Source organism: Toxorhynchites rutilus, chromosome 2, assembly GCF_029784135.1.
Source record: "Toxorhynchites rutilus septentrionalis strain SRP chromosome 2, ASM2978413v1, whole genome shotgun sequence".
Classification (NCBI taxonomy): domain Eukaryota; kingdom Metazoa; phylum Arthropoda; class Insecta; order Diptera; family Culicidae; genus Toxorhynchites; species Toxorhynchites rutilus.
The window spans coordinates 249,849,794-249,862,946 of record NC_073745.1 but is presented as its reverse complement, the minus strand read 5'-3'; the positions used below and the strand labels follow the sequence as shown (position 1 = coordinate 249,862,946).

General features: G+C 36.0%; 1 protein-coding gene across 2 annotated transcripts in view; it reads left to right on the top strand.

Annotated features, from left to right (window-relative positions):
* The window catches only part of LOC129770687 (potassium voltage-gated channel protein Shal), a 455,955-nt gene that overhangs the window by 423,029 nt on the left and 19,773 nt on the right, over positions 1-13,153 (top strand). The window contains exon 10 of one of the 2 annotated variants that reach the window (XM_055773664.1): positions 154-183. The exons of the other annotated variant lie outside the window; for it this stretch is intronic. Coding sequence (XP_055629639.1) covers positions 154-165 — 12 coding nt within the window. The 3' untranslated portion in view covers positions 166-183. The remainder of the gene's footprint in view (positions 1-153; positions 184-13,153) is intronic. 2 annotated transcript variants of the gene reach the window in all.

The following is a 13,153-nucleotide window of genomic DNA, read 5'->3' as shown; positions in this document are numbered from 1 at the left end:
ATAAAGTTCGTATAAATAATACGGTATCATACAGTACTGAGATAACCATCGATCGAATAAATAAACTGTAATTAATCATTAAGCCTATGCTCATACCCATATATATAACGCATTCAAGCCGAACATTAATGGTGAACCTTTTACTCAAATTAGCCAAATCTATAATGGGATTTTCAGATACAGGTAGAGTTAGCGTTGCTTCTAGTAAATTAAAACCGTAAAATCAATTATCAGTGTTTTGTTTTTTGTTCATGTTTTGCGGTTGTAAATTTTTATCGGAGATTCACACACACTTATCAGCAACAGCAGTAGACGTGTATATTCTTTCTCTCAAAAACTGAACGGTTCGGTTTGACAGTTTGAGTTAGCGGCAAATGTTTTGTAATCAATGGCAAAAATACTAGCGTTGGCACCGTAGTTGAATTCACCTTTGGTTCATGTACATTTGGGTCATTTGACATCGCTCGCTTTCTATGAACTGTAGTTTCGCCTGGGAATGGGTGAACTTGTAAAGTATGAAAAATAAGAGAAACGATGCAGAATCACGATGACACTCCAGTTTGTCACATTTAAAATTACAGAAAAAAAAAAACAAGTACAAAAGTCGATGATGAAATATGTTTCACTCGTACGACAATTCGACAGTTGATTGCACACGGTATCATTCTTTCTATATTTATCTGAATATTTATCTATATTTATATTAATATTTATCTATATTTATCTGAAGCACCATTGAAGTATCATTACTAACACGGTGACCCCCAACTCTGTATACAATCAATCGATAAATGAAATCGACAAATGACAAAATATGAGTATTTTTGATTCGAATGAAAGTGTGTATTCCATTTGAGTTAAAGGAAATATGAGTTTTCCACAGCAATTGGGAATTTTTTGACTCAAGCGTAACTTTTGAAAAGGGCGTATCGATTTGAGTAAGAGAAATATTTCATAATTTATATCTCAAAAACTAATAGTCGTACCGAAATAGTGTCTTAGAAAGAGTTATAGAGTATTGTTGTTGAATATGAAAAAATGTACACTTAGAAAAAAAATTAGTACTCTTTTTTTTATTTACAAAATAAAAATTCAATTTGCAATATCCAAAATACATATTTTTTAATTTTTTTTAATTTTTTTCATACAAAATAGAAGTCATACAGAAAATTTAAAAAATGAGCCCAAGGTGGTAAAACTATTTTTGACGAGCTTTGTGGAACATCGAATTTTTAGGAATTTTCGAAACTTCGAATTTTTGTATGTTAACAATCATTTTTAGTCACAAATTATGAATCCTGATGGGATTTAAAACAAAAAAGGTTCTTATCAATCTCCTTCTAAATGTAGCCATTCTCGAAATATTAAAAAAATATTTCCAATTTATTGTCTTTTTTATAGTAAATAATCCTTTTTAATATGTATGTCGTGTTATACCGTCATGTTCATGAAATTTTATGAATTTGCTTATAATTTCCAACAACTTTTCCAAATACATCATCATGGTTCATTTTTTGACTCAAGCGTAACTTTTGAAAAGGGCGTATCGATTTGAGTAAGAGAAATCTTTGATAATTTATGTCTAAAAAATATGAGTCGGTCCGAAATAGTGTGTTAGAAAGAGTTATAGAGTATTGTTGGCTTAATTTGAAAAAAATATACACTGAGAAGAAAAATTAGTACTCTCTTTTTTATTTACAAAATAAAATTTTAATTTGCGATATCAAAAATATGTATTTTTTTATATCCTTTTTTTCATTTCAAGAAATTTTATGAATTTTCTTATAATTCCCAACAATTTTTTTGATTGATTGAAGTTTGTATTAAGATAAAAAAGATTTTTTAGTTTAGCTACGTTTTGTATTAACCCACATGTCCTCGAATGTTTCGTAACGTAACTCCTAAACATATGTCTTTACCATAACGATGTATTTGGAAAAGTTGTTGGAAATTATAAGCAAATTCATAAAATCTCATGAACATGATGGTATAACACGACAAACATATTTAGAGGGCTTATTTACTATTAAAAAAACAATAAATTACAAATATTTTTTTAAATATCTCGAGAATGACTACATTTAGAAGAAGATTGATAATAACCTTTTTTGTTTTAAATAACATCAGGATTCATAATTTGTGATTAAAATTGACTACTAACATACAAAAACTCGAAGTTTCGAAAATTCCTAAAAATTCGATGTTCCACAAGGTTCGTCAAAAATAGTTTTACCATCTTGAGCCCATTTTTTAAATTTTCTACATGACTTCTATTTTATAAGAAAAAAATGGAAAAAATATAAAAAAATAAATATTTTTTGATATCGCAAATAAAAATTTTATTCTGTAAATAAAAAAAAGAGTACTAATTTTTTTTTAAATTTTTTTTAAGCCAACAATACTCTATAACTCTTTCTAACACACTATTTCGGTATGACTCATATTTTTTGAGATATAAATTATCAAAGATTTCTCTTACTCAAATCGATACGCCCTTTTCAAAAGTTACGCTTGAGTCAAAAATTGAACCATGATGATGTATTTAGAAAAGCTGTTGGAAATTATAAGCAAATTCATAAAATTTCATGAACATGACGGTATAACACGACAAACATATTAAAAGGGATTATTTACCATAAAAAAGACAATAAATTGGAAATATTTTTTTTAATATTTCGAGAATGGCTATATTTATAAGGGGATTGATGATACCCTTTTTTGTTTTAAATCACATCAGGATTCATAATTTGTGGCTAAAAATGATTGTTAACATACAAAAATTCGAAGTGTCGAAAATTCCTAAAAATTCGAATCAGTGTATATTTTTTTCATATTCAACCATCAATACTCTATAACTCTTTCTAAGACACCATTTCGGTACGACTATTAGTTTTTTAGATATAAATTATCCAAGATTTCTCTTACTAAAATCGATACGCCCTTTTCAAAAGTTACGCTTGAGTTTAAAAATTCCCAATTGCTGTGAAAAACTCATATTTCCTCCAACCCAAACGGAATACACACTTTCATTGGAATCAAAAATACAAGTTTTTAAAACCTGCATTTTTAGGACGATTTCATTTGGAATTGCTGATAAGCTACCAGCATTCACGACGTGATCGAATCAATTCGTACCAGACGTAATAATCATGGGAAGTATTCCATTGCAGATGATGATACGAAAAGAAGAGTAGTGATGGGTACGGTACGGACATAATTCAGATATAGTATTGAACCTAAATATTTCATTATTATTTACGTATATGTTATTCAAACAATTGTATTGAATTTATTCATTGATTATTTATTGCATAAATGAATTTGATTTGATTTAGTGGATTTAGTTCAAATATTACACTCCATAGTACTATACAAGAACATTGTTTGCTCTTTAAACATATGTATTTATTGTATATTTGATTATTACTTTTTAATATTCAAGAACGAAAGGGAATCGAACCCGAAGCCCCGCCATTATATGTATGCCATGGCCCATGGGAAACAACATTCTCGGATTTAAATACTATAGCAAAATTAAGCAAACTCTGAAATAATAAAAATGTGATGAGTATTAATATATTGACAGCCTCAGAAAAGTACCGCCATAAGTCAGTCGATAAGATGATACTAGATCGAGTTATAACCCACATCCCACAACAACTTATCTAAGATACAACCCAATCAAATGGAAGCTATCAACCGAACAAAGGCCATAATCCAAATTCGACCATTCAGGAAATCGTTACCGAATGCATCAAAACCGCGTTTGGCGATGAAATGTATTGCAGCTGGCAAGCAATTGTTTTCACACTCCCATTTCCCCATCGTAAAATCAGTGGCTAACGATCCATGCAAACATCCCCCACCCGAGACCCGGGACACACACTTCGCCGGAACCGAACAAATGAAGCGGGAAACTTACTCTCCCGCCCGAACCCCATTTCGAGTGATAATAGCAGTGGAAACCTTGTTACGCCTTAATTTACATAAACAACAAACTGCTGAATAACATTTCGAGCGTCGTCCGGCACCCGGGATGATGGGTGGTTATGGGTGTTTGCGATTGTGCTTAACCGGCGTACGTGTATCAAATATCCTGTTTCTAGTGCGAGAGAGAGAGAGAGAGCTTGTTGTGCATAGTTGTTCACATTTATACGTCCAGTCTGACACGGCCATTTAATAATAGTTTTGAGCAAAAACGCTCAACGGAACGGAGCACTGTGAGGAATGCAATTTTTCACGATTCCAGAGTTCTACCCGATTTGGGAAAAGTGCCCGTGGCACAAAATCCAACCCCGGCTGACTGGGTGGGAAGTATCCCGCCACAATCGTATCCGTGTAGCAAGCATTCATTTTCCGGGACACTTGTGTTTTCAACAGAATAGACTATAACGAGCTTGCGAGTGAAGAATGGAAAACGATTTGTGAAATCCATACAACAAGCAATTTTCTATCTACCCGTTGGGCTGGTGAAGTTGTGCCTCCTAGAAGTAGTCAATTTATAGGGCCATCGTATCTACACCTACAAAGTTTGTTTTGTGGTGCTGTTTCCCTTGAAGGGATCTGTACTCCTCAATTGTTTGTCATTTGTGTTTATATTTAAAACACTCTTAAGTATTGTACCTATTTGTTTATAAATAGATTCCATCACTTTTTGGGCAAACACACGTATGCATATACGATTTTACTACTGTCTTTGATATAATTAAGAGCGTGATACTAATCGCTTAGATGACTTGTTTATAATGGATAATTCAAATTTTTAATTATATTTTATAGGAAAACGTTGATTAATTGATTAATCGTTTAACAAGTGCCTCTAATGACCTCTGTATGTCGTTGATTATGATGATGTTGATACAATTTGTAATCATTAATCAAAAATTGACTTTCTTGAAATCAATTCCCTTAGATCAAGTTTTAAGTTGTAATATGATGAATTGTTATTTTCAGGATGTAAACTCTAATTCCATGAATCTCACTGAATGAATTGATTATCGTAATGTTGTGTTTTGAATAAATGTTGTTGTTCGTGTACAACGAAAACGTGTTGAGCTGTGTTTGGGCTGTCTCCGAAAAGGGTTACATGGCACGTAAATGTCCTTCGGAAAATTGCTGCTGGAAGTGCAAGACTCGTCATCATACTCAACTGTGCACTAATACAACGAACACTCGAAGGCCATCAAACGCTGTAGCAGCTTCAAAGAATCACAACCGAAGTGCAAACTGTCCCACCGCCAGTACCACCTCTCAAGATCAACAACGATCATCCTCATCGGTGCATGCGCCGGAAGTTGCTTTGGATGCTGCACACTCCGGCTTGAGCAGCTGTAACTCAAAACTGTCCGCGAGATGCATGGTTCTTCTAGCCACTGCTGTGGTAATTGTAGTAGAGGACGCTGGGAGAGGAACACTCTGGATGCTCCGGGACTAGAGCGGAACGATTTGGGTTCCATCCATCCAGTCTACGGGATCAATGGATCAACTACCACTCCAATCTACCTGCGTTGAACGAATTGAGTATCGATCGCTACGTTCTTCTCCCAAATCTATCGAGATTTCGCTATATCCGTTCTCGGATGCCTCGGACATCAGATACAGTACCTGCGCCTACTTGAGGACCGTCCGCAACAGTGGACAAATCGAAACCACACTTCTAACGTCAAAGTCCTGAATTGCTCCTCTGTGTGGTGCTGTACTCCCTGCTGAATTGTATCAGCGAATCGTCGCTTCTCTTTAGATCACGTTCCCAACTATTTTTCGGACTGAATCCACGACAGTCTTCAATTGGCTCAAAGCAACTCCATCTACTTTGACAACATTTGTTGCTGACATGGTGTCTAAGATCCAGCACGTGACGCAGCACTACCAATTCTGGTGGAAAGGTCCAATATTGCTGCAGCAGGAAAAGGAGCACTGGCCTGTTAACGGACATTTCTCCAGCTACTCAAAGATTATACGAATCACTGCCTACTTTCGTCGCTTTTTTCGTTCCTACGAATACCAACGAAAATTCGGAAATTCAGCTTCCTCACAACCTCAATTCAACTCAAGACTGCCGAACATGCGCTCATCCGATTACTGTAGCAACAATGCTTCCCCGACGAATGGAAACGGTTGGAAATCGAACAGCCAGTCCTGAAAAGGATGGCAAGAATGGCGTTGTCCGGGTTGTGACGCTGCAAACAGCTCGCGGGTTCATCATTCGTCCATTTGCGAACTGTATCTTCTTCCTGTCTTCTCATCCACCGGAGATACCTTCAACGACAGCAAAACTGTCAACAGCAATTAGTTCGTGAAAGTCAACAGAGAAATTAAAGTTACAAGGCTCAATATCCTCGGGTTCAAGCCCTGTTCAATATGTTGACAGTTTCCTCCGGAACTACCGGGTTCTAATTTTTTGCATTTAATCTTCAACCATCTAACCGAAGCGGACATCGACGACGAAATCTAGGAGCATCGCATGAATTGGGCGATCTTCATAAAAATATCGATCTTGTCGAATCGATTTTCCAAACGGCGTAGGAATCGATCCACTGATTGAATTGGTACCAAAGAATCGATATTTGAAAAATCAAAAAAAAATTTCCAATTTATCTGCTTATTCTATAGGAGTGTCGTCTTTTCTTTAAACAGGGAATTCAAATATCATATAAATTAATTTTGTTTTGTTCTTCTGTTTTTGTTCCTTTTGTTCCTGTGGCCTTCATGCCACAAAAAAAATTAAAGACTAAAAAAACATTTCCTGGATATTCGTTTTGTTGAATAAATTAATCTAAAAAGTATTATTAGGAAATCAACAAATGGTATCTGCTGAGAACTCAGCTGACGATCCCATAAAAGCCAAACGTGCCATACGTCTGTCATGTAGTCAACGCCAGTCTTCAGAAAACATACGCTGCGCTGCGCTTGCGTTTAATTTTCATCAGTGTGCTTTCATGACATGCACGTATTCTCTCTTAGTACGAAGTGTAAAAAATTCATTAACACGATAGCGCCGAATAAACACAGCGCAGAATTCAGCTACTAAACATCGCTTCTCACTTGTGTGATGCGCGTCTTATCCTATATACACACACATCAAATTTTATCGTCCGTTTTGTCTTCGCTCGTTCTGAGCAAAGCATAAAAACAACAGTGCGCCACCATACCAACCGTATACGCTTGTGTGAAGAAAAAATAACTCAACAGAGATAGCAAACCAGATTCAAGCGCGTTATAAAACAGGCGCAAAACACTGTGCTGACAACAAAACATTTGATCTGTGTTTCGGAGCCTGCTCATTCGCCAGAGCGTATGTATATACAAGGAGTGAGAGCTCTCATGAGTACAAAAAATTGTTACACATCAGCACCGCGTTACATTCTGAAGATTGGTCGAAGCCGATTCTTGCTTTTGGCGCCATTTCTAAAACACAACCTTTCGCCTGGAATTGATGTCAACATCTAGTTCAGTGATCCTATGAGCCAATGTTCACAGTACATCCCTAAGTAGCTACCGATGTCCGTCAGTATTTGTATTGAAGTATATCGTAGAAGAAGCGATCCAAATGTTAACATTAGCATTAAAAAAAATGAAAATTGGGTGAGATTGAAATCATTGTATACTGAAAAACAAATCTACAAAAGTTTGTTAGATCGAAAAAATCGTAACAAAAAAAAAATGATTTTCTCGATTTTCTCGAGTGCAAAAGATCGATCCAAAAAATCGAAAATCGAAATGGAAAAGATCGATCTGCTAAAAAATGGATCCGAGATCAACCAACCCTATCATGAACAACAGCGACAAATCCAAGTCCGGTAGAGCAGCGTCGTACTTCAGCAGCAACGTCCAGAAATGGTTATCTCTGGGGAAGGCAGGATGATTGTATATAAAATGCCAATAGCCCGTAATATCACTCATCGATCGAAACGACTGTCACCATCCACGTCTCGACGTCTTCCATCCCACACTCATATGAAGGTTTATGTTCATCCCGAATGCGAGTGAGAGCGAGCGGATGCACGAGAATGAGATGGTCGAGGACGATATGACTGGATGCTGAGCTGGACATCGCTGACACGTTGATCTACCGACAGTGCACTATCTACACGTCGGGATCGGTCCGTCCACGAGACGATTAGTTTATTACGTTCATTTTCAAAGTTCATTTTATTATTATTTTCGATGTTATTTACTAGAATTAAATTGTGTTATATATGAAATAAAGCGTTTATTTTGTACTGTAAAACAATGGAAATTATTATTTCGTGACTAACCGTTCGCGAGATATAACAAAAATTATAGGGATTGTATCCAAGACACGACCGCTTGAACGTAGGACTACGCTTATTTAATTTGCTTGTTTATCATTTCGAATATTATTTATAAATGCGTCGAAATTTCAATAGAAAGGTTCGGGGAGCATGAAAAGGGTAGATCATTATCCCTGACTTTGTAGAAGCAATTCTAGAAGAAAACAGTTTTGCGACTGGAACGCGAAACTAAATCACCATTGCATTCCATCAGAAGAATTATTTTCCTTGTGAGCCGGCGATGATGGCCCAGCTTGATTTTCCCTACATAATGTGCCGAAAAACATTATGACTACGCCTGCTTTGCTACGGCTCTGCTCGATGTGTTGATTGCAATGTCAGCTGCATAGCGAGTAAAATATTCGCTCGCATCCGCAGCCCGAGGGTAAACGAAGATGTCACAAAATGAGTAGGGGAAGTGGGGGCATAGTGGTAACTCTAAGGAATATGCCCATCTCCAGCGTCCACATACAGCTACAATTTCCGTTTTTCTTAGAATATTATAGTTCAACTCATTGTTGTTCAGGATAGCATACGGTTTTCACTATAAAAATTCAAAATAGTACATTTTTCATCAATAGAAAAAAAGGGGAAAAATCGATCTTTTTTTTTTTGCTTGGAGGTAAAGTGGTCACCTAGTGGGGGCAAAGTGGTCACTTCGTCCTAATTTGTTCAAATCATATTCGATATAGTAGTGTATGAAATAAGCTTGGTCTATTCACCTAGAGTCCCAATTCAAACATTCTCATGCATACAAAAACGTTCAAAGAAACACATAACGTTCCGCATAATGAGGCTTGATTTAGTTGGAGTGGCATTTTTTTCCAGGATCAAAGCCACAAAAGGAACCTTTTCAAGAGCAGAATGTGATGAGGTATATTAGCTTTAGTGAACAGAACATTGTAAGTCGTTATGCACCTATGTCCACTTTGCCCTCAAAAATCAAAGTAATTTCTATGCTAATTAATCGCTGAGATTGAACAAAATATGTGTTAACCTCTCCTAGAATATGAGAACAGTTGTCTAAACTAACAAATCGTCCAATATATCAGATTGAATAAACTAAATTTCACGAGAAATTCCTTAGATACCATGCGCACAGAACTACGGCCGAATGGCTGTCGTGAGAGCAATTTCTGTTTTTATTTATATTTTAACATGTGATAGTACTACTGAAATACAGGGTGGCTCGAAAGTCATTAAATTCTTCAAACATAAGGTGACTATCAATACGGGGTAAATAGTCAATAGTTATACTATCAAACAAGCAGGTGACCAATTTGCCCCCACTATCCCTAGAACGAGAAAGACAATTATTTTTCGCTCGACTCTCGCCGGCAACGATGCTGCTTCGATGACCACCAAACGGAAAACGGATTTTTTTCTCTGAGGAGATGCAATATTTATATGAGGGCAGTCCGATATGTACTTAGCCTACAAAAAAACAGAAATATTGGAAAAGTGTCGATTTATTTCTCAACATGGTCTTTATGCCCCTTTTAGTCCCAGCGATGCTCCAACTTCTTTAATCTATCTGAACAATACGGTTTATCGAGGTCTGCAAAGTAGGCCTCCGTGGCGGCGATGACCTCCTCATTTGACTCAAATTTCTGCCCGGCGAGTGACTTTTTCAAGTTTGGAAACAAAAAAAAGTCGCACGGGGCCAAATCTGGAGAATACGGTGAATGGGGCAGCAGATCGTAGTGCATTTCGTCCAATTTGGCTGTGGCGACGGCGGAATTTCCATTTTTTACATTTTTTTCTAAATCCGCGGACAAGCCCGCTTCAACAACACCATCGGGCGATAAGGCTGAGTACTTATCGGGCCGCCCTCAAAAGTAAGTACGCAGCATACTTACTGTGCAAGGTTCACGTCGAAAATATTCTCTTTTTTGGTTTTTTTTTTCTATTCTCGCGGCTGCATAAGTCACCCGTTTTTTCACAGCACGGTTAGGTGAGCCCACAAATGGACAGAACAAATGTATGGGAAAATGGGAATGCTTCTAGTTTTCATCAAATTAAACCATTTTCAGACTAAAGGATTAGAGTGTATAGCATATCAAACAAAATTGACGATTCTATTGGTATGCAAATCGTCAATCTCCGTTTACGGCAAAATAATTATTAACGTTGACTTTATTTCATAAAAACGTGATCTATTTTCTGATTTGGCCCCCTAATGAAAGACGTAGTCCTACGTCGTCGAAAATATACGTCTCGAGTATGGTTGGTTAATCTTAGAATAATTTCTTTTGAGGGAATTTCTATTATTTGTAGAATCATTTTTTTGGATAGAATTTATTTTTTTAATTTTTTTTTTAACAAAGGCAAGCATCAAGTTTTACACTTTTGGAAAAAAAACACTAAAACGAGGGCAAGTTTTCTGATCTATTACATCAAATAATATTCAGAATCGATCAGAAATTTTACTATTCAGCGATAGAAATGCAGTTCTAGTATTTCTTTTAAATTATGGGATTTTCTATCCTCATTCAAATGAACACTGTGCAATCAACTAAGTCGAATGTTTAACATTAACTGCGAATCGTATTCTGCATACTGTATATATATATATATATATATATATATATATATATATATATATATATATATATATATATATATATATATATATATATATATATAATTTATTGAGTGAATAGAAAGTATCTCGAACTATCAATTATCAATGCGACATTTTCTACATTATAGCAGCATTTGAGCACATGTACAAAAAATCACCAGCGCTTTCTAGCGACAAAATTTACAAAACATGAAACGTGCAACGAAACTTGTAAATAATATCAAATCTCAATTCAATAGTAGTGCCAGCGTGTCCGTATCTATTTCTTCATTCCGTTCACATATGGTAGCAGAAGTTTTCGCATTCCGATAAGGGTGGAAAATCGAACGAGCACTGAACCACCGCCACCCCCTTCTGCGAGCTTACATTCTAGATTTAGATGTTTTCGTCAACATTTTTACCAACGGCGCTGTAAAATCCATTACGCTCCAGTGCCGTTCTCACTTCATTTTAGCCATTCGTACTCGCTGCCCGATCCTACCACCTACTACTACTGTACTTAAGTTTATTTTCCTCGTTTATCGGTGTACTCGACTCTTTCTTGAACGATTCATAGATGTATGTGCATTGGATGTTATGTAATCTAACTTCGTTTATCAACACTACTTGTTAAAAGCGGGTTAAGAGCGTTCTCAGCGGAACGATAAAAAAAAATGAATTCATATCATTGCAACAAATCAATTAATCATTTCCATAACCGGCGATTCTGGAACCGACCACAAAGTGACCCCAGGAGGCAAACTACCGCAGTAGGAGAACCACCGGCCACCATAGTAGATTATGCTCCATTTTCAAACTCACAGTGCGAACCAGCAGCTGTACCATCTTTGCGACGAAGTAGATTAATTTAGAGTAGAGTTTCGAGTTCAAACAGACAGCTCGCGCTTATTCCAGTCTAGATCGCTTTTGTACTGAGTTGCTGAGTTCATTTATGATGTTATGGTTGTTACAAAATTCGTAGAGTTACCGCTAACAGTATATATGTTTCAGGTTTTTTTGTCGGCTCATACAATCATTGAATTGGCACAAAAAGCAAAAAATAAGCAATATGTTATAAATATCAGCGAGGGGAGTCTCTACTTAATTCTGTTGAATTTGTATTTTTTACAGTTTGAATTATCACACTATTCAAATCATTTGAGAGAGAAATACAATTTGTATTGCTTTGTGAAACCGGGTCCGGGTTGGAGGAATCTTCGAATGTAGTACACTCGATAATAATGCTGGTAGCTGATCAGCGAAGCAGATTTTTCCACCTTTGGTTCTGTGTTGCTTTTGCGGAGTACCAATTCTAAGCATAATATTTTATGAACTGAACTTGGTTAGAGTTCAATGTCAGATCGAGACGCAATGGTCCATTCTTTAGATGCATGTGGAGAATAAAAAAATCATTGAATTAAAAATGTTTCATGTTTTCTGCACCGAAAACGTTTCAAATTATTCTGGTAAGATTCCGAATATTTCAGTCCGTTTTGGATAAAACCTCTCAATGCCAAAATGTTCTGAACTTGCATTGCTTTTAAAAAAGGAAGGCTACTCATTAAAAACAACCCACTTTTCTAGGAACAGAAACAGATTTTTTGCATATAAGTATAAATCCAAAAAAAGGACCCACACATTATCCAACAGGCAGTTAATTTACTTTATTTCTGTCACTTTTTATTCAATTCTGATGAAAATGTCTTAAGCGATTCTATTCGAATTCGAAGGTCGACTTATTTGGTATTTTTTGATTTGACTCAAATGTTGCAGACGCATTCTTTATGACCAAAAATGACAATTTGCATCATCGGTTTTCCATTTTGACTCTAGCCTAACTTTTGAGAAGGGCCCAAAACAAAAATTTCTTGAAAACTCTAAAAAAATATAACTCAGAAACGGTTGGTCCGATTGATTTGGTGTCTTCCGTTATATTTTAGGTTGTTATTGGAGTTATACGGAGAAGGTGACGAATTTCATGCCAACTCGTCTTAGGAGTTGGTAGCACCATCTCAGATAGCAGGTAAACATTGTGGGTGTAAAGACATGGAACTTTTGAACAACTGCATACTAGAAATATTCAAAAAAAAAAGACTACTTTTTGAAAAGGGCCAAAAATTGTTCTTACAAAAGATTAGAACTCGAACTATCGTAAATTAGAGTAAACACAATTATGATCACGTAGAGATGTTCTCTAATGATGAACACTCGTAAGTGTTCAAGGAATTGTTGCATAATATTATTTTTTCACTGAACTACGATTGAATGAAAGTTGACCCAATCTCATTCCTTAGAG